This window comes from Panthera leo, chromosome E2 (genome assembly GCF_018350215.1).
Source record: "Panthera leo isolate Ple1 chromosome E2, P.leo_Ple1_pat1.1, whole genome shotgun sequence".
Taxonomy (NCBI): Eukaryota; Metazoa; Chordata; class Mammalia; order Carnivora; family Felidae; genus Panthera; species Panthera leo.
This window is the reverse complement of record NC_056693.1, coordinates 30,816,622-30,835,738: the sequence shown is the minus strand read 5'-3', so window position 1 is coordinate 30,835,738 and position 19,117 is coordinate 30,816,622. Positions and strand designations below refer to the sequence as shown.

Genomic DNA, 19,117 nt, shown 5'->3' with positions numbered 1-19,117 from the left:
GAGGATCTGAAGCAGGCTCCACACAGATAGCAGGGAGCCAGATGTGGGGCTTGAACCCATGAGCCTTGAGATCATGACTTGAGCTGAAGTCGGATGCTCAACCAATTGAGCCAGCCAGGTGCCCCTAGCACATTTCAGCTATAACAATAAACTTTCCCAAAGTACCATTTTTAAAGTACTATTCTTTAAAAAAAAATTTTTTTTTAAATGTTTATTTATTTTTGACAGGGACAGAGCATGAGCGGGGGAGGGGCAGAGAGAGAGGGAGACAGGCTCCGAAGCAGGCTCCAGGCTCTGAGCTGTCAGCAGAGAGCCCGACGCGGGGCTCAAACTCACAGACCGTGAGATCATGACCTGAGCCGAAGTCGGACACTCAACCAGCTAAGCCACCCAGGCGCCCCAAAAGTACTATTCTTTTTTATAAGAACTTCTCATAACTTCCTATTCTTTTCTTTTTTCTTTTCTTTCGTTTATTTATTTGAGAGAGAGAGAAACTGTGAGCAGGGGGTGGAGCAGGAAGAGAGAGAGAGAGAGAGAGAGAGAGAGAGAAAATCCCAATCAGGCTTCGTGCCATCAGTGTAGAGCCTGATGCAAGGCTCGAACCCACAAGCCATGAGATCATGACCTGAGCCAAAATCAACAGTCAGACGCTCAACTGACTGAGCCACTCAGGTGCCCCATGACTTCCTATTCTAATATGAATGAAATACCTTGTATCAGCCCCTTTCCAGCATGACCCCCAACCCTCAATCCCTGCCCCAGCTCAGTTTTTATGTTGTGTATAACCTAGATTCACCTTTTCTAAGCAGGCTCTGATTTCATACAAATATCTCTCCAGTAGGGATTTACATACTAGCTATGTCAATCTTATCACAAAACCATACTATCAAGTCTCTGGTTCATGCTATTCTCTGCTTCTCTTCCACCTCTCCCGGGAAGGTCACTTTCCAGAAAGACCATTATCTAATCTGCCTCTTATACATCTTTTTCAATTCTACCTCTTCCAGAGGACTCTGCCTAAGTTTCTAGACAGCAGTGGCTCCCCTCTTCTCTGGTATTTAGTAACTATAATGTGCTGTGTGGCAAAACATATTATCTTGTTTTTGTTAATGTCTTGTCTGATATTTAAATTTTCTTAATGTTTGTTTAGATTTGAGAGAGAGAGAGAGAGAGAGAGAATAAGAGTGCAAGAGGGGGAGGGGCAGAGAGAGAGGAAGACACAGAATCTGAAGCAGGACAGCATAGAATCTGAGCTGTCGGTACAGAGCCTCACTCGGGGCTTGAACCCATGAACCGGGAGATCATGACCTGAGCCAAGTCATATGTTTAACTGACTGAGCCACACGGGTGCTCCAAAGTCTTGTCTAATATTTTAACATGTAGGTCTTAGTCTACCAAGCAACTGAAAGGCAGACAGTGTCTATGTTTCTTTTTACTTTCTCTTTACTATATTTCCGGTGTAATATAAAAAAGTACTTAATTATCTCTGGAAAAACAACTGCATATACACCAAAGTGTGCATTTATAAACATACCCTATTTGACAATTCATAAACATATTTTCTTTGGCCAATTATATACTACTGTGATGCCCTTCCTTCCTTTTTTTCTTTCTTAAAAAAACTGAGCCACCTTGAGTTATTTCTGAGGGTGATTTTTATAAACGTTACTGATTTAAGCTAGAATCCAAAATGGAAAATTTAACTTAATCTCCTTTATAAAGCTTGTATTGCCTTTGTCATAGATGCAATTATAACACTATTAAAAATAGCTTCTTTCTGCTAAATGTCTACGAGGTGCCACACACTGAACGCGGTTTAAACAGTGTTTTCTTAAATCATCAAAAACGAAACAATAAAATCATAGAGGTATCATTATTTTTTCATTAAAAAATTTTTTTTTTTTAAAGAAAAATTTTTCTGCTTAAAGACAGAGCACTCATGTGGGAGAGAGTGGGGGAGGGGCAAAGGGAGAGAGAGATCTTTAGCAGGCTCCACACTCAGCACGAGGCCCAGTGTGGGGCTTGATTCCACAACTACAAGATCATGACCTAAGCAGAAATCAGGAGTTGGATGCTCAACCAACTGAGCCACCCAGGCACCCCAACACAGAAGTAATATGAGGCCTATTTTATAAATGAGCTCAGAAGCATTAAGTTACTGGCCTAATGTCACAGCTGGCAAATGACAGAATTAAACCCTAGGCTGTTTGGCTCTATCAACACCCTCTGTTCATTATTCTAGGTAGTTTCTGGAATGGGCTCTTTAGTTTTGTCTTATTGTAATTTATGCTATTTTACTATCCCCTTCATTAATTAAATTACATTACAACCTGTATCTTTATTGGAAACTTTCAGATAAAATTCAGAGGGACCCATATAAACATAAAAAGGGCCTAGGCTTTGGAATATTAAGAATTATGATAATAGTATTTATTCAGCATCTAATTCTAAAACCTGTGAGGTACCAATTTTAACATTGGTTTAGCATCTAATTATGTGCCCGGCTCTGTATTAGCCACTCTACACATATTATTTATCTCACCCAACAACTCTCTCCTACCCCAACCGTTCATTTCATAAACAAGAAAAGGGAAAAAATTGTTAAGAGATGTTCTAAGAGTCGAATAGGAAGGCAAATCTAGATTTCACATTTCAAATTAGTAAGATGGATGAGATATAATGCTCAGATAATAACTCTTCCTAGTTTTAATGTCTGAGGCTTTTTAATATTTTACATAGCTGCAGATTAGTGTCACAATTACTACTTATACTATTAAAAATAGTAATATTTGCCAAAGTAACCTTTAAATAACCTTAAAGGTGAACACTGTACAATTCAGCTGCAATAGCAATAAAATGGTCAGATGATATTAGTGTCAATCCCATTTTATGGTGGAGTTATCAGAGTACAAGAAATTGTATTTCTAAACCCCACTTAGGTTAGTCAAAAGAGCCCACAGCTTATCTTCCCCATTTGTTCCCATTTTTCCCCTAAAAACACAGAGCTCCTTTAATACAATACCGTTAATGAAAAGCACAGTTTGGGGATTTATACTTCAGTAGTAGAAGCATGGCTGATTCATATTTGAACTGCAATCTGTACATGTCTGAAAGTCCAGGAACTAGAGAATTACAATGAATGGTTAATGAATCTGTAAGTAATACTGACGGTACTAATTTGTAATTTAACTATGATTTATAATTAAAAAGTCATCACAGCAGCAATTGGGAATAGCAACCAATTTAACACTTATAACAAAGCATTATTTTCCCAAATCGTAGGAGTCCCACACACTGTGCTCATGCACAGCAGGAGATCTGAAATGTTTTCAAATACTGCATGGCAACCAGATCTAGTAGAATACTGAAACAGGGTCCTCAGCCTTATGTAAATGGTAGGTGTAATGGAAATTCAAGTCACTAATCTGCTTTAATTGAAAACCTGCATTTTGTAAAGACGCAGCTGATCATGAGTAAAATTCTCAATTTCTGATACTGCACTTTAAACGGGACACAGACAAATTAAAGCACACTAGACCAAGATCAAGAAAAAACAAAACAAAACAAAACAAAACTTCTTATGGACCTCAGCACCTACAGAGCACACAACATGTGGCACCAATTTGGTATCTAACAAACACTATTGATTCAAATTGTTAAAAGGTTAGAAGAGATACAGTCCCAAAGAGGAGGAGATATGATCATTGCTTTCAAAATGTTAAGATGATCATGCAAACATAGGAACAGGTTAATTCTCTGATGCCTTTACTTTTTTAATAATTAAAAAATTTTTTTTAAAGTTTATTTATTTATTTTGAGAGAGAAAGAGAGCACAAGTGGGGAGGAGAACACAAAGAGGGAGAGAGAGAATCCCAAGTAGGCTACATGCTGTCAGCACAGAGTCTGATGCAGGGCTTGAACCCACAAACTGTGAGATCATGACCTGAACTGAGATTAAGAGTCAGACATTTAAATATTAAGAAAAAATATTTATTTATGAGAGAGAGAGAGCACACAAGCGTGCACACCAGTGGGGGAGGAGCAGAGAGACAGACAGACAGAGGGAGAGACAGAATGTTAAGTAGATTCCACATCTAGTACAGAGCCTGATGCAGGGCTCCTTCTCATGAACTGCGACATCATGACCTGAACTGAAACCAAGAGGCAGACGCTCCACCGTCTGAGCCTCCCAGGCACCCCTTGTGACGCCTTTAAAGTCAGAATCTCAATCACTGAGAAAAAACAATTGCAAGCAAAATTTTCTTCTAAGTAAGAAGGAATTTTGTGGTAATTAGAGCTGCCCAGTAATATAAAGGGCTGTTTAAGGTAGTAACAATCTTTTTCCTGTAAATATTCCACGAGAATGAAAGATTGTCTTTCAGGGACTAGTCATGACAATTCCTGTATCCTATAGACGACTGGACTACACTGTCTCTAAAGTCTTTCTAAAACTTCTCATTTTAACCTTCTCTACAAATCACCATTCATTTGTGGTTCAGGTGTTTGCTTTCAAATTCATCATTGGTTTTATATTGAAATGCTGTTTGAGCTTTTACCTGCATAAAGGGACTCGACAGAATATTTCCACCCAAATATTTAAATCCCCCAAATAAAACTGCACCCTGCTTTAAAATGTCATATTAAACGCCTCAACAGGTATTTATTAAGAACTAAAATTATACTGATTACAGACTTAAAAGAGACCCCGACATTAGAGGATAGATGACTTTTTATTAGAAGAATAAATAAAAGAGGATTTGGAAACGACAGCAGGAATATTTCCTACTGAGGCAATTATTGTGACCGTATTCACCTGATACTGGCACGGATTTGGGAAAGGTGGCGAGGCTGGTCTCCGACGCACTCTGCAGTTCCCGAAGCCGAGCAAGGTACTGTTGCTGCCCCAGGGCACTGTCTTCGCTGTCGAACGGTCTTTTCTGAGCAAGCCCTTGCTTCTGAAACGTCAACTTCAAACCACCTTCCTGTTAACAAACACCATTATCAAGAAAGAAACAATTAAAAAAAAAGAACCCATTTCAGGTTAGTAAGAGAAATTTTTTACTTAGAAAAAGTGAAGTAAAAACCCTGAAACGTTAATCATCTTCCTATTCAGAAATGAACTAAAGAAAAAGAACGTCAACCAATTTCTATAATGAATATTATGTTTTCTGTCTTAAATGAAAAAAAAAAAACAGGTACTACATACACTTTTCTGAGCAAAACAAAGTTTTACATGTGACTGGTACATTGGAACACTATCAGCTTGAGACATACTTCTCTATGTACATTATTCATAGGACATTTCAGAGGACGTAACCCACATATTAGACACCGAATAATCAATTTAGCTTCAAAAATCATACTGAAAAATGAAATGTTACTGAGAACAGAGCATGCTAAATGTTTAAAAGAGAAAGTGCACTGACATACCATTTAAATATTATACAAAAGAACCAAAACAATTAGCATTTGTCAGACTGTTTAAGAAAGCATTCTTGATTGGCAGGACTATTTTCAGAAGTATAGGTAGAGAAACATTTAATGATGATCCTTCTAGTAGGATATTCAAGTCTAATAACCTGGATATCAAAAAGAAAACAATCCAAATACCAGAAAACAAGTATGTGAAGGAAGTAAGAGTGAGAGCAGGCAGCCACTTGCAGAAAAAGCATGCTGCACACGCAATCGCAATCGGGTCCTAGGGCAATAAAAATAAACATACGTCTTTGATTTTCACTGTAAACTCCTTTTCTCGTACATGCTTCTTCACCTTTGACATCTGTGTTGACTGATCGTGTTCTTCTTTAACACCGGCGCCTGGGGGTGTGGGTACACTGGGTTCGCTATATTCTGTAGCTGCGCCAGGGCTGTCCAGCAGTTTTGTGGTATAGAAAGAGGCCACTGTGTTGGCATCATAACTTCTTCTAGCTGAAGGCCACTTCCCTTTCAGAACTGTTTGACAAATACTGTCCAGCCGGTTGATCATCACACGATCCTGGAAAAGCATGCAAACATCTAAGTGTGGTTTTCCTAGTCAGGCCAGCCCTTCGGAGATAAAATGGCTCAGGGCCTTGATGGATTTAACCCTGGTACAACCTATGTGCATTTGGTGTGTATACATGCTCTCACATACATATGTAATTCCGTAAGAGTTCAAGTACAAATTTCCATTGGAGTCCAAAAATATATGACAGATAGTCTTCTGTAATTTCATTTTTTATTTATAAAGTAGGTTTCACGCCCAACACGGTGCTTGAACCCACACCCCAAGATCAAGACCTGAACAGAGATCAAAAGCTGGATGCTTAACCAACTGAGTCACCCAGGTATCTCAGCCTTGTTATTTTCATAATTATACAAGTAATACAAGTTCGTTGGAAAAATTCAATCAACTCAGAAGCAGGTAAGAGTAGAGTTCTTCACCTCCCCATTTCACAACCTCCCTCCTAAAGGTAAGTACTCTTGTACTAGTCTAGCCACACTGACAGAATTGCATTAATCCGATCTGAACTTCTACCACTGAAAGTATATACACTTAAGTGAACTTTCAAAAAAATGGTTGTTTTAATTAATTTATTTTTGAGAGAGAAAGAGGGAGAGGGGGAGGGGGGGAGGGAGGGAGGGAGGAAGGGAGAGAATCCCAAGCAGGCTCCGCACCGTCAGCGCAGAGCCCAGTGAGGGACTCCACCTCATGAAGTGTGAGATCATGACCTGAGCCAAAAACAAGAGTCAGGCGCTTAACTGAGCCACCGAGGTGCCCCAAGTGAACTTTTTTTTTAAGTCATAAATGGCTATGGTAAATTTCTTCAAGGAGACTCAGCTCGAAGCACCCATTCATAAACAAGCCCTTGAATATTGTATGTGAATGTCAGCATCCATTATCTCTTATTCTAAACATTCTAAGGTTATGTTGAGAAATAAACATATTCAAGTACACCTATTTACTTGGTAACAGTAGTTGATACTTCTGATGCTAACACCAAAATGCCATCCTATGTTTTTTGTTTTGTTTTTTTAATTTTTTTTAACGTTTATTTATTTTTGAGACAGAGAGAGACAGAGCATGAACGGGGGAGGGTCACAGAGAGAGGGAGACACAGAATCTGAAACAGGCTCCAGGCTCCGAGCTATCAGCACAGAGCCCGATGTGGGGCTCGAATCCACGGACCGTGAGATCATGACCTGAGCCGAAGTCGGACGCTTAACCGACCGAGCCACCCAGGCGCCCCCATCCTATGTTTTATAGTGACCTATTTCTCCGCACAGTAAGTTATCTACCATGAAAGCAACATAGAGAAATACTCAAAAAATGATCTGTTCTGGTAAGACATTACTCATTTACCTTTGGCCAATATGAGGCTGCTAGCATGTATCCTCCTTGTAAGATATAAGCGGACTCTGGTGTCCCATTGTTCATCTGGAAGCTATCTTGGGTCTCATCCTGGGTAGTGCTCAGTGACGCAACACTTTCTTCATCGTAGGCTTTCACGTGAGGGGTACCTTCTGCTGAGAACAATTATAACTGTTTTAAAAAGACTGCATAAAACAATTTTATATATACTTTTCAAATCTTATATAACTATTCAAAGGAAAAAGTTAGAAGTAAAAACAAATGGCCAAAAAGGAAAAAAAATCCACCTAGAATACAATGCGGTGCCCACTGTTTAAAAAAATTATCACAAAAGCAAAATAAGTGGCATTAAAGAGGTTGAGGGAGAAGGGTTAACACAATATCCCTTTCTGCATAAATATCTGACCCTCAGTTAACCCTGTAGGTCTGTCTCCCTGGACACATATAAACTCCAGAATGATAAAGTGCATTTGGACTGAGGGGACCATAAAAACCTGAGGAGTACACTGACATCCTCTCAGGAGGGGACCTGTACGCCGGGGCATGTCCTTGTGGCAACCCTGAAACTTGTGCTCACAGAGCCGTCACAAGAGACGCTGGCTTCTGCAGGATCTGAAGCTCCTTAGGCCAGACTGGCTCTTGCACCCGCTCGCCATCAACTCATTGCCTTGCACCTGAACTGTGGGCTGCAGCAAGGACAGAGCCACCTGACACTCCTCTACAGGCAAACTGTAGTTCCTGTGTCATTCTGAGGAGACAGCTGCCAAGGAGGGCCTATGATACTCTTGTTGGTCTGACGGCTTAATCTAAGAACCCTGCTGGCTGTTACAGAATATGATCTTGATGTGTTCACTGATCAGCATGTTCAGAAAAAAAGGAACACTAAACTGAAGGTGATCACAAAGAAACCCATTATTGTACAAAATGTCTAATTCCTGTTTGATTAACCCGTTTTGCAATGCCTTGAGTACTGAATAGGGAGTGTGCACCAGTAACATGAGTTTCCTTTTCGATAGTGCTTCTCTAAGAAAATCTGTACATATAAGACTTAGGTTAACAATTTTAAGCATGCTTAAGTTATGTGAACCGAATTCGTTTTCATTTTCACTTGAAATGTCTTAAAACAGCAAAAGCACTTTATGCATATACCTCGCTTTGGGACTTCTTCTTCTTCACTGTCACTTTCTTCTGATGAAGATGAGGAGGAGGATGATGAGGAAGAGGATGAGGATGAGGATGAAGACGATGCTGAAGAACAGGAGGAGGATGAAGAGGAACTAGAGCCTGATCGAGAGTCGGAACAAGAGGAGGAGGAAGACGAGGAAGAAGATGATCTGGAAGAACAGGATGATCTCTCAGAATCAGAGTCAGACTCAGAACTAGATTCGGATCCTCTTTTGTGGACTCGCTGTTTCTTAGAAGCTGGGTTTGGAGTTAGGGGTTCTGTTCTGGCTGCAACCATGCGTCTGTCTGTTTCACCTTTTCCACCAGATTTCTGGTCTCCAGTGGCCTGCGGTAAAACACCATTCTTTGGACTTACAGGCTCAGACTTTATTAGTGTCCTGGTTTCCTCAGAAGACATAGATTCTTCTTCAGAAGACTGAGGCTCCTCTTTAAGATTTTCACTTTTAACTTTCATATCCTCTAGAATAATACCTTTAGCATCTAGGAGCCTAGGTAGAGAGGTAAGAGGAGAAGCAGAAAGTGCTACTTGATATTGCTGTAAAAGTGGGGTAGAAGTCCTTGAAGGAGCCATCTTACTTTGACTGTAGTTCCTTTGAGCTGCCATAAAGGAGAGTTCAGGATCACGAAGAATGTGATAGTCTGTTCGGCTCACCCCATGTTTCGCAGCTCCAATGAGCAAGTCCCTATCATGAGGGCCACATTCCCACCAGACTGGTAGGTCTGGATTTGGATGGCAAAGCTTCAAGCGTTCAAACAATTGTGGATGTCGGAGGGCCTGTTCCCGTACTTTCCTTAGAAGTTCAATGCGATACAAAGTCCTTGAAGCACGTTCTTCTGTGATTGGCTGGATAAAAATATTTGGATCCACCAATTCTATGTTAAGACAAGAACAAAAACATTAATCTTGGAAACACTTTATTACAGAGTTAAACAAATAATGCAACTTCTAAAATGCAACTCTACTCGATATCACTGTGTAGTTTCCAGAATTTTTAAAATATTTTTAAGTGAGGAAAGATATAAGTTTTTAAAAGTACCAAAATCCATACATACAGTGTATAACACTGGATCTTCTGAAAGTGGGGAAAACGTAATGTTTTTGGGAAATATGTTAATATAACTATGAATTTACTTTTAAAAAATTCCCTATGAGCTATGTCCTTACTAATCTGTGTCTTTTATTATTTTTTTAATGTTTATTTATTTTTGAGAGACAGAGCACAAGTTGGGGAGGGGCAGAGAGAGAGAGGAAGACACAGAATCTGAAACAGGCTCCAGGCTCTGGAGCACAGAGCCCGATGCCGGGCTTGAACTGGGGAACAGCAAGGTCATGACCTAGGCCAAATTTGGATGCTTAACCGACTGAGCCACCCAGGTACCCCACTAATCTGTGTCTTAATCAAAGAGACAAACACTTACTTGAACTCATTTATAAATACAAATTAAAACTGTTAAATCATAGCCGATAAACAAACAGAAGTCCACATATTTCTAGCTGCACCAAGGAAATTCAGGGCATTGTGGTGAACTCACAGGAACACTTAAGGCTTTCTTAAAATTTCAGGGAAGTGCAGGAACACTGTCAAAGGCTATGTGAAATAGTGGCTTGAGCTGGCTCAGTTTCAACATTAGATCTTGCTGTATTTCTTTTGATGCGGTTATATCTTTGTGGGCAGAGATACTGGCAGTTCAGAAATCGACAGGGGCTTGTTGAAATAATGTGGGCCCACTTAAAGGAGCTGGTAGTGGCCAAATCTAGAACAATTTGAGTATCAAAATAATGAGAGTATTGGGTTCTAACCTATAGAGTAAAATAAATATATATGAGTTCATTCTGATATGAATAAGTAAATAATTGATCAACAGATGAAACGGAAACAACAGTTCTTGCTTGTAGCAGAATTCCACATTAAAAGCTGTTACACATAAGGATCTACTCATGGATACTAATGTCAATGGGTGGAAGTTTGAGGAGAAACAGGATTTGTGTGGTCTCAAAGTATCTCCTCAAGGTATCTGTTAACTGCAGGGGAAAGGATATCAATTTTACACTGGAGAAACATGGCATAAACTACTGTAACCAAGCAATCAAGAGCAACACCATCAGTGTTAGCTATCTTGACATCATGAACCCATTGATATGTTCTGAGAGGGACACATCATTTCTCTGGTACTCTTGACAAAAATGCATAACCTCAATGCAATCGGGTCATGAAAGACAAGAGAGAAACTGAGGGTCTGTTACAGACTGTAGGAAGCTGAGGGGAAAGACCAACTAAATACAATGTGGGATCCTGGAACAAAAAAGGACATCAGTGGACAAACCAGTAAGATCTGACTAGGCATTCAATTTAGTTAACAGCATTGTACTGTTAAGTTTCCTAGTCTGATAATTATACTGTAATTAGTCATGTAAGATTTTAACTTTAGGGGAGGCAAAGTGAGAAATGCATGGAAACTTCTGTGGTTTTTTGCAACTTTTTTCAAAGTCTGAAAGTAGTTTAGAACAAAAAGTTAAAAAAAAAAAAAAAAGACCATGCAGACATCAGTGTAGAACAGGAAACAAGAGTGGGCATATCCATTCTACCTCTAGGATGTGACAGTTGTATAGTCCCTGACAGGTGTATACATCTCATTAGTAAGTAACTGAGGTTATTTAAGAAAGAAAAGTAGTACTTTTTTTCTTTCAGCTTCTATTATGTTTTCAAACAATTACTAGATTGTTGGAAACAAATACTTAAGTTTTTTGGATCTACTTATTCATTAAACAGAACTTCTGGCCTCAGGTGCTGTGAAAAATTACTGAGACAGTAAGGGATCTATGAGCTGAGGAAGTCTGGAAAACTGATCTAAGTAAAACCTCACTCACATTTCTAACAAGAAAACTACCTTTTCGATCATTATTGATTGTCAGTAATTAACCCTTTCTTTTTAAAAACTGGAGTCAAAGTGGTTAATTTATTCATCACATTTTATATCGTTCGGGAATTAAGAAAATTAAAAAAAAAAAAAAGAAATGAGGGCCTCTCAGTAACCATAAATAATAGAAGACACAATACTTTGCTTTATCTCTTTAAACCCATGGACAGTCTCTCAAAAGACCTTTAAGTAGACTACTCTGGATTATCTGGTATTTGGGTAATCAAGTGATGGGCTACTCTATTCAGTAGACTGACAACAGATCTGTTAGGACATAAAATTAAAACAAACCAACCAACCCACATGAAATTTACGTCCTTTTATTAGCAATTTATATTTTGACTACGAAATAGGATTAGGAAGCCACTGGGTTTAGCAGTCAGAAATCATATTCAACAAAGAATGGAGACAGCTGCTTATAATAGCATGATTGAGAGGAATTGCTGACAGGATGAGTGATTTCTCTGGGCTTCAAAGACGATGAAAGTCACTCTCCTGGGTGAATCTGCCTTGCCAGTGCCTTGGCTGAGCATTAGCACCTCTGATTGGTTGTTGTTCTCCTTTTTTTGAAGGCTCTGGGTGATTTTTTTTCCCCTATTAAAACTCTTTGAAATGTCTTTAGAGAGGAGGCCTCATTCCTTGCAAAATTATTCACCGAATAAACCCTGTAAAACAGTTCCTATGAGATGGACTAAAACTACAGGTTAGTTCTGTTTATCTGAAGCTACTATTTATCTTCTACCTTCCCCCGATCATCAATCTAATATTGAATAAGCACTGGCTATCCCTCAAAACTCAAGGTGCAACTTTATTCTCTTTTGATCTAACTTTAATAGCAGAATTAACAAATAGGGGGAATCTCTGAACATAGTTAATTTACAATTTTGAAAAATAACTGATGTGTTGAATTAGACAGTATTGACATAAAAAAAGTTGGAAATTTCAGAATTTTAGGGATTTTTGCCTCTTTGACCAAAACCAGGAAAAAAAGAAGTTTTATACCTACCTTCTTTGGAAGGAAGACGACAAACCCTCCGACACATGGACATGAATGCATACAAATACTTCTCCAAACTATCATCAGTTTTCTTATGCAGCCTAGCCATAGCTCTAAATTTTGTCCAGTCAAATTGGCCTCTGTCAGGATCAAATACCACTCCAAATGTGGACACAACTCTATAAAAGTCAGCTTCTTCTCTTCTTGTCCATCTATTTTGAGTCAGATTAAAGAAAGAGCCACACTGGTCATTAAAATAAATATTAATGCTGAATATAATGACTATAATAAAATTTAAAACATTTCAAATACCTAACACTTTAAAGGATTAAATGCAAGGGTACTACTGCCTTGCAAATATATGCTAGTTGACTCATCTGTCCAACCATGCTTCTCTTCCTTCAGAAAATAATAGTTTTTTGCACATCTACTACGTAAGAAAATATGCAGAGGATACAAGATTACGTAAGACATGATGACCCTACCTTTAAGGAAACAGTGAAACATTTCAAACATATCCCTAGTATAAGGTGGTATGTTGTAGCTGTATGCATTCTAGGAAGCAAGGATTTTAGGAGAGTGCAGAAGATGGGAGGTCCAGTTCAGACCTGAGTGATCAAGAAAGCATCACAGAAGTAAGTGGCTTTTAAGATGGAACAAGGCTAAGATCAGGTAGGGAATTCTAGGAAGCGGACACAGTATAAGCAAAGTAGGAAGTAATCTACATTTGGGGGAGATGATGAGCATTCCAGTTTGACAAGGATATGGCTCATATTGGAGGCAGAAATGGGGTCTGATTATGAAACACTCCATATGCCTGGCTAAAAATAGTCTCTATTCAGTTGAAAGCTCCTAAAGATATTTTAAGAGGGTAATATTACCTTCACATACCACAAATCTCCAAACACAGTCTAACTTATAGACACTTTTCCCTAGTTAACTTATAGAATTGTGAGAACGAGAAAGAGTGTATGAGACCTTTGAAAAACATCAACAGGCCATTTTTATCATAGTGCTTCATTAAGAAGATTCATGTAATAATGCTGCAAAAATAGCCTGGGAAACCAATTAAATCTTATAAAGCTTACACCTGGGTGATGGAAGTAGGAATAGAATAGAAAGGATGAGTTAAAACACTACACAGAACACACAAAAATATGACACAGTGTCTACCCTCAAAGAACTTACAACTTAGGAAGACAAGACAGGGAAAAGAAAAACGTCCTTATAACATCTTGTATTAGTGTGATAATGAGTAATTTATTTGGATAAGTGCTATATGAGTACAGGAAACAATACTGTGAGCTGGCCTGTTTGAGAAAAAATTAATATAAGAGACAGGACAGGGGTTGGGCTCTGAAGGATGGGCTAGGTATGAACTAAAGAGGAGGAAGAAAGGTATCCCAGGTGATAGGAACAACATAAGCTAGGGTACTGAGTCAAGAATACGTAGGATATTATGGCAGAGGAAATAGTACTGGATAGAATTAGAAATGCATGCTGACATCTAAATTGAAGAGACTCTTGGACTGAGGCTTAAGAACTTAAACTTTATACCTACAGTAAATAAGGAGCCATTGAATATCAAGAGAAAACTAGTATTTTAGGAAGATTGATCGAGATCTGACAGACCAAGGGAAAATGTATGTGGTTAAAGATGGCCATAAATTCTTTGCCGCTCTTCCCGTGGACAGGTATAATCTCTTTCCCTTTTCTTTTAAACTTCATTGGCCGTGTGACTTTTTTTGACCCATAGAAAGTGGCAGAAGTGATGCTTTATAATTGCTGAGACTAGGCCTTAAGAAATCTCCAGCTTTTATTGTCTTTGTCACTGGGAATGCTCCCTCATTCAAGCTCCCAGCTGGCAGCCCAGCACCAACTGCCAGGTGTTTGAGTGAGGCCACTTCCTACCTGCTGGCCAAAAACACGGGAAGCAGAAGAACCACCTGGTCAACCAAGAGAATCATGGGAAATAAAAAAAAAACAACTGGTGTTTCAGTCACCACATTTTGGAGTGGGTTATGATGCAATTGTAGGTAACTGAAACAGTGTATTTACAGAGATCTAGAACATTGAAAATCTTGTTTCAGATGAATTAAACTCTGGTTATGATGGATGTGCTGCAAATAAATACCAAAGAACAAGATATATTTTCCAGAGAAGATCCAAGGATCCAGGTTTAACAAGGAGGCCAGGCTACTGCTAAACATTGCTATTCTTTTCAGTGTAGTCTATCCTCTTTAAGAAGTTAAAGCTTTTGGGGGGAGAGTAGCATGACTGTCTTCTTAACAAGGTCTTTTGCAGAAAGGTATACTATTTTTTTCTCCTTTGATATGAGTGGTTGCAAGGGTTCATCCTCTGTATAAAACAGATAAGGACTTGTCTTCCATACATTCTTACATTTCATAAATGTCAATATAAAGTAAGGTAGAATGGACTTTATTTCATGTAACTTAAATGTATGCTTTATTAAGAATTTAATTCTTGAGTTTGCTCTGCAATTTCATTTTTTTAATACCTCAGTATTCATAAATAACAGAATAATGATTAAGTACGAAGAGTGCAAGAAACGATAAAATGCAATGATCTTTATCTGTTTGATATATTTGTGTGCATGCATAAAAGCACTTTGCTTTGACCAACTTCTCTACCTATATATGTTTTTCACAAAGTGAGATAATCACACTCTAAGAGGCTTCGGAATGAAAAACTACATTTAGATACTAACATTAAAAATTTAGTGCTACTGTCTTACCTCTGCTGTCTTTCTATCTTGGCTGCCATTTTAGGATTAAGAGTGGCTTCTTCATAAAGAGGCTGCATGACACTGGCAGGCACTGAGAACGTGGGCTGTATCTGTTGGACTTGTCTGTTTTTATTAGTACGCTGATATGCAGTGATGAGACGCCTCAAACGTGTGGTTAAAGCTGATTGAGTTGGCCAATAAATTTTATCACCCTCCATCAGCTGACCATCTGTATTTAAAGAAACTCATATCAATAAAAAAAAAAACTAAAAAATGAAAACAATTTTGACCCTCCCCCCCTCCACCAAACTAAACAGAGAATGAAATGAAGCTCACAAAAAGAGCAAAATTTCCTTACTTAAAATATTTTTTCTTTCAATCTGATTATGTGGGGGAAAAAACCCACACAAACCAAACCTCTCATTATAAAAAGGTTTTCTTTTAACTACAGCTGTAAAAACATTACAACAAGTTTTTACAGCAGCTCAAAAAAAGTAGGTCACAGTGGAATAAAGAACCACAATATTATCTATTGAACTTTGCTTGCACAGAAAATACAACTCTTGCATTTCCAGGCCTAATACGTTTTACTGCCTGGCAAATACTCACTTGCCTTAATTTAAATGAATTAAAAATCAAACTGAAATCTTTGGGAAGTTGAATACTGTAGACACTTTTAAGTAATGCCTTCTTCTGTATTAAATCTATCTCAATTTATGTGAGAACCAAAACATTTTAAAGGCCATTAGTGAGGAACATATATTATAAAAAACTCCCTATAACAATGCTGTCACTTTTATGCTCTTATTCACCTAATAAAGTGCAGGACCTAGCTCTCTGTTTCCAGGGAATAATCTTCTAATTACATACACCATAATTAAGCAGTAATCATTCATGCTAAGCCAATGCTATTCCTTCTTCCCTAGTCAAACTATGAAAAGATGAGGCCCGACTCCACTTGGGTGCCAGGTGGGAGTGAGTGTACTCTAACAGTATGTTTCTATCTTGATAACCAGAAGGAAGTAGAAGGAAGACCCTGCAAAGGAAGGCTTTGTAGAAAAGGGGTGTGAGAAAGAATGGACCCTAACGTGCATATGGAACTAATAAGTTGTTGGATGGGTTACTGAACTAACACTTTAATGATGAAATCTCATACGCAAATTTAGTAATGTAACCATAAAATCATCAAAGCTTTGATTCCATAAAAGCTTAGTGAGTCACTGTGTAACTATTTGTAACTAAAAATACTGTTACATTTCCAATCAACTAGTATGTCTTATAATGATTACAACTGTCTTCAATAAAAATGTCATATGCATCAAACATCACAAAAGTGGAACAGTTTATTGATTTCATGGTATCATGAGAATGTGAATTTTCAATAATACTAAATAAAGAGATAAATGCAATGTACCTCCATCTGCTATAACAAGATCTCCTGGTGAAGAAACATCATCCTTTTAAAAGAAAACAGAAATTTGTCACAGGGTAATTGGGTCAAGATACACTGAAGAAGAAAAGAGAATCAGGTTTCTTAATACAGTAGTAGAGAACTTTTTGTAATAGAGTTTTTAATGATTAATTTATCAAAATTAAAAATTTTAATTTCTTGTTCTAAATTCCCACCCATTTACAACTTCTCTGTTGCCTTTTACACTTCAGACCAATTATTTTGCACTACAATTTTCCTCTTCCGTGACCACTTTTGGTCCAGTTGCTTTCCCCCCACCCTTCCTCTACCTGCAAATATGCCCCAGGCTTTCTTGCTGTTTTGTTTTTTTTTTTTCGTTCTATATACCAACTTCCATAATTTATTCATTCTCATATCTGATTATTAGCCAGCAAATCTTTTTTCTTTCAGCCTTGAACAGTTTGCTTGTGGTGTATATCTAATCTTTATCTGTCAACAGAGCAGCTCCAATTAGGTATTCCAACATTACTGTAAACATATTCATAACTTTGGTGGTTTTATTCCAATGACTACTATTTTTTTAAGTTTATTTTAATTTATTGTTTATTTATTTTTTGAGAGGGGTGGGGGGGGGGAGAGAGAGACAGAGAGGGAGAGAGAAAGAATCTGAAACAGACTCTGTGCTGTTGGTACAGAGCCCAACGTGGGTCTTGATCTCATGAATTATAAGATCACGATCTGAACTGAGATCAAGAGTCGGAGGCTTAGCCAACTGAGCCAACCAGCACCCCAACTGTTATCTTTTTAAAGTTTGTTTATTTGTTTGCTTACTTATTTAAGTCACCTCTACACTCAATGTGGCACTCGAACACACAACCCTAAGTTGTGCGCTCTTCCAATTGAGCCAGTCAGGTGCTACCAATGACTACTATTTTCTGTTGTTATTTTAGAGAAGACTGAAATTAGAACCACTGTCATTCCTTTTCAAGTGGGTCTTTTTTTTTTTTTTAATTTTTTTTTTAACGTTTATTTATTTTTGAGACAGAGAGAGACAGAGCATGAATGGGGGAGGGTCACAGAGAGAGGGAGACACAGAATCTGAAACAGGCTCCGGGCTCTGAGCTGTCAGCACAGAGCCCGACGCGGGGCTCAAACCCACGGACCGTGAGATCATGACCTGAGCCGAAGTCGGACGCTTAACCGACCGAGCCACCCAGGCGCCCCTCAAGTGGGTCTTTTAACTCTGGTTGCTTTTAACATATTCTCTTTGTTCGGAATATCTTTAATTTCACTAGGATGTTTTTTTAGAGTGGACTTAATTTTTTTTATCCTGCCAAGATTCACTTTATTTCTTGAATCTCAGGATTCATGTCTTTCATTAAGTCTGAAAAATTCTCAGCTGGTATCTCTCTTAAAACAGGTCTTCTCCTTTATGCTCTCTGGCCACTCCCTCTGGAATACTGATTGGACATATACCAACCAGACATCATCATGCTATCCTCCTTGTCTCTAAAAGAGTTTTTCGTATTGATTTATTGCCTCTCAGCCCTAAATTCATTACCTTTCATACCTTTTACGGGCCCTAAGAAAATGGATCTGGCTCTTTAAATACTATGTTTCACCAGCCTGTATGATGTCAAGCTTTGTCAGTACTGGCAGCCAGAGACACAGTATGAGGAAAAGGGTTTTTCTTCTTTGGTTTGGGTGAACTCCTCCCGTGCTCACCTCTGCAGTTCAAGCAGCTTCTTTAAGTGCCTATTGGCTAGCGGCTTTCCCTGGTGACCTCGCCCTTGGGTGGTTGTCTAGTGAAGTGCCTCCAGTGAGACACTTCCCCAGGAAAAGGTCCCTTGGCAACCCTGGAGGGTAGACTTCGGCAAGTTCCAGAGGGTGGATTTCCAGCAAGTTTCGCCACCAATGAGGTGTGGCCATGCCCTCCCAAAAAAGTGAGGATCTCAGCCCTGCTGGACATGGGGCTCTTCCCTAGGTGCTCTGCATCAGCCCTCAGAAGAGTACCCACTCCTCCATTCTTCAGCATTCTCTTTACTTCTTATCAGCCAATCTCTCATCACTTTAATCCACCGATTAGTCAATCATTCTACAAACCTTCCCTGTTCAAATTGCTATGTGGTCTCTCTCTCCTGATTGGGCTAAACTGAGCCATTGTGCTACACTGTGGATCCTTTCCTCATATCTATTTTCTAAATAATGTCTTCTCTCAAGATCTGGGTCTAATCTGCCTCTCCAGCACAATGTTTAACCTATTTGTTAAGTTTTAACTTCTAATGACTGTATTTTCCACTTCTCAAGTTTTACATAATTCTTTTTCCATATGTCCCTATTCTTTTAAAATCAGATCCATCTTTCTTTTATTCTTGGATCTTTCTTTAATGTCTTTAACCATTTAAAAATTACTTATTTTCTATTTTAATAGATCTATATCAGAAGTTCTTAGAGGTCTAATCCTGTTCTTTGTTGTATTTGCTAACATTTACTCCCGGTAAATTGTTC

The 19,117-nt window shown here is 38.5% G+C and overlaps 1 protein-coding gene across 12 annotated transcripts in view; it reads right to left on the bottom strand.

Annotated features, from left to right (window-relative positions):
• CHD9 (chromodomain helicase DNA binding protein 9) overlaps positions 1–19,117 on the bottom strand; it is a 233,048-nt gene that overhangs the window by 15,349 nt on the left and 198,582 nt on the right. For 8 of the 12 annotated variants that reach the window (XM_042920638.1, XM_042920644.1, XM_042920637.1 and 5 more), the window contains 7 exons: positions 16,613–16,655; positions 15,208–15,427; positions 12,462–12,664; positions 8,501–9,409; positions 7,343–7,506; positions 5,723–5,995; positions 4,814–4,982 (listed from right to left, as the gene is read on the bottom strand). In XM_042920638.1, coding sequence (XP_042776572.1) covers positions 4,814–4,982; positions 5,723–5,995; positions 7,343–7,506; positions 8,501–9,409; positions 12,462–12,664; positions 15,208–15,427; positions 16,613–16,655 — 1,981 coding nt within the window. The remainder of the gene's footprint in view (positions 1–4,813; positions 4,983–5,722; positions 5,996–7,342; positions 7,507–8,500; positions 9,410–12,461; positions 12,665–15,207; positions 15,428–16,612; positions 16,656–19,117) is intronic. The other 4 variants (XM_042920642.1, XM_042920646.1, XM_042920639.1 and 1 more) reach the window with 3 other exon arrangements.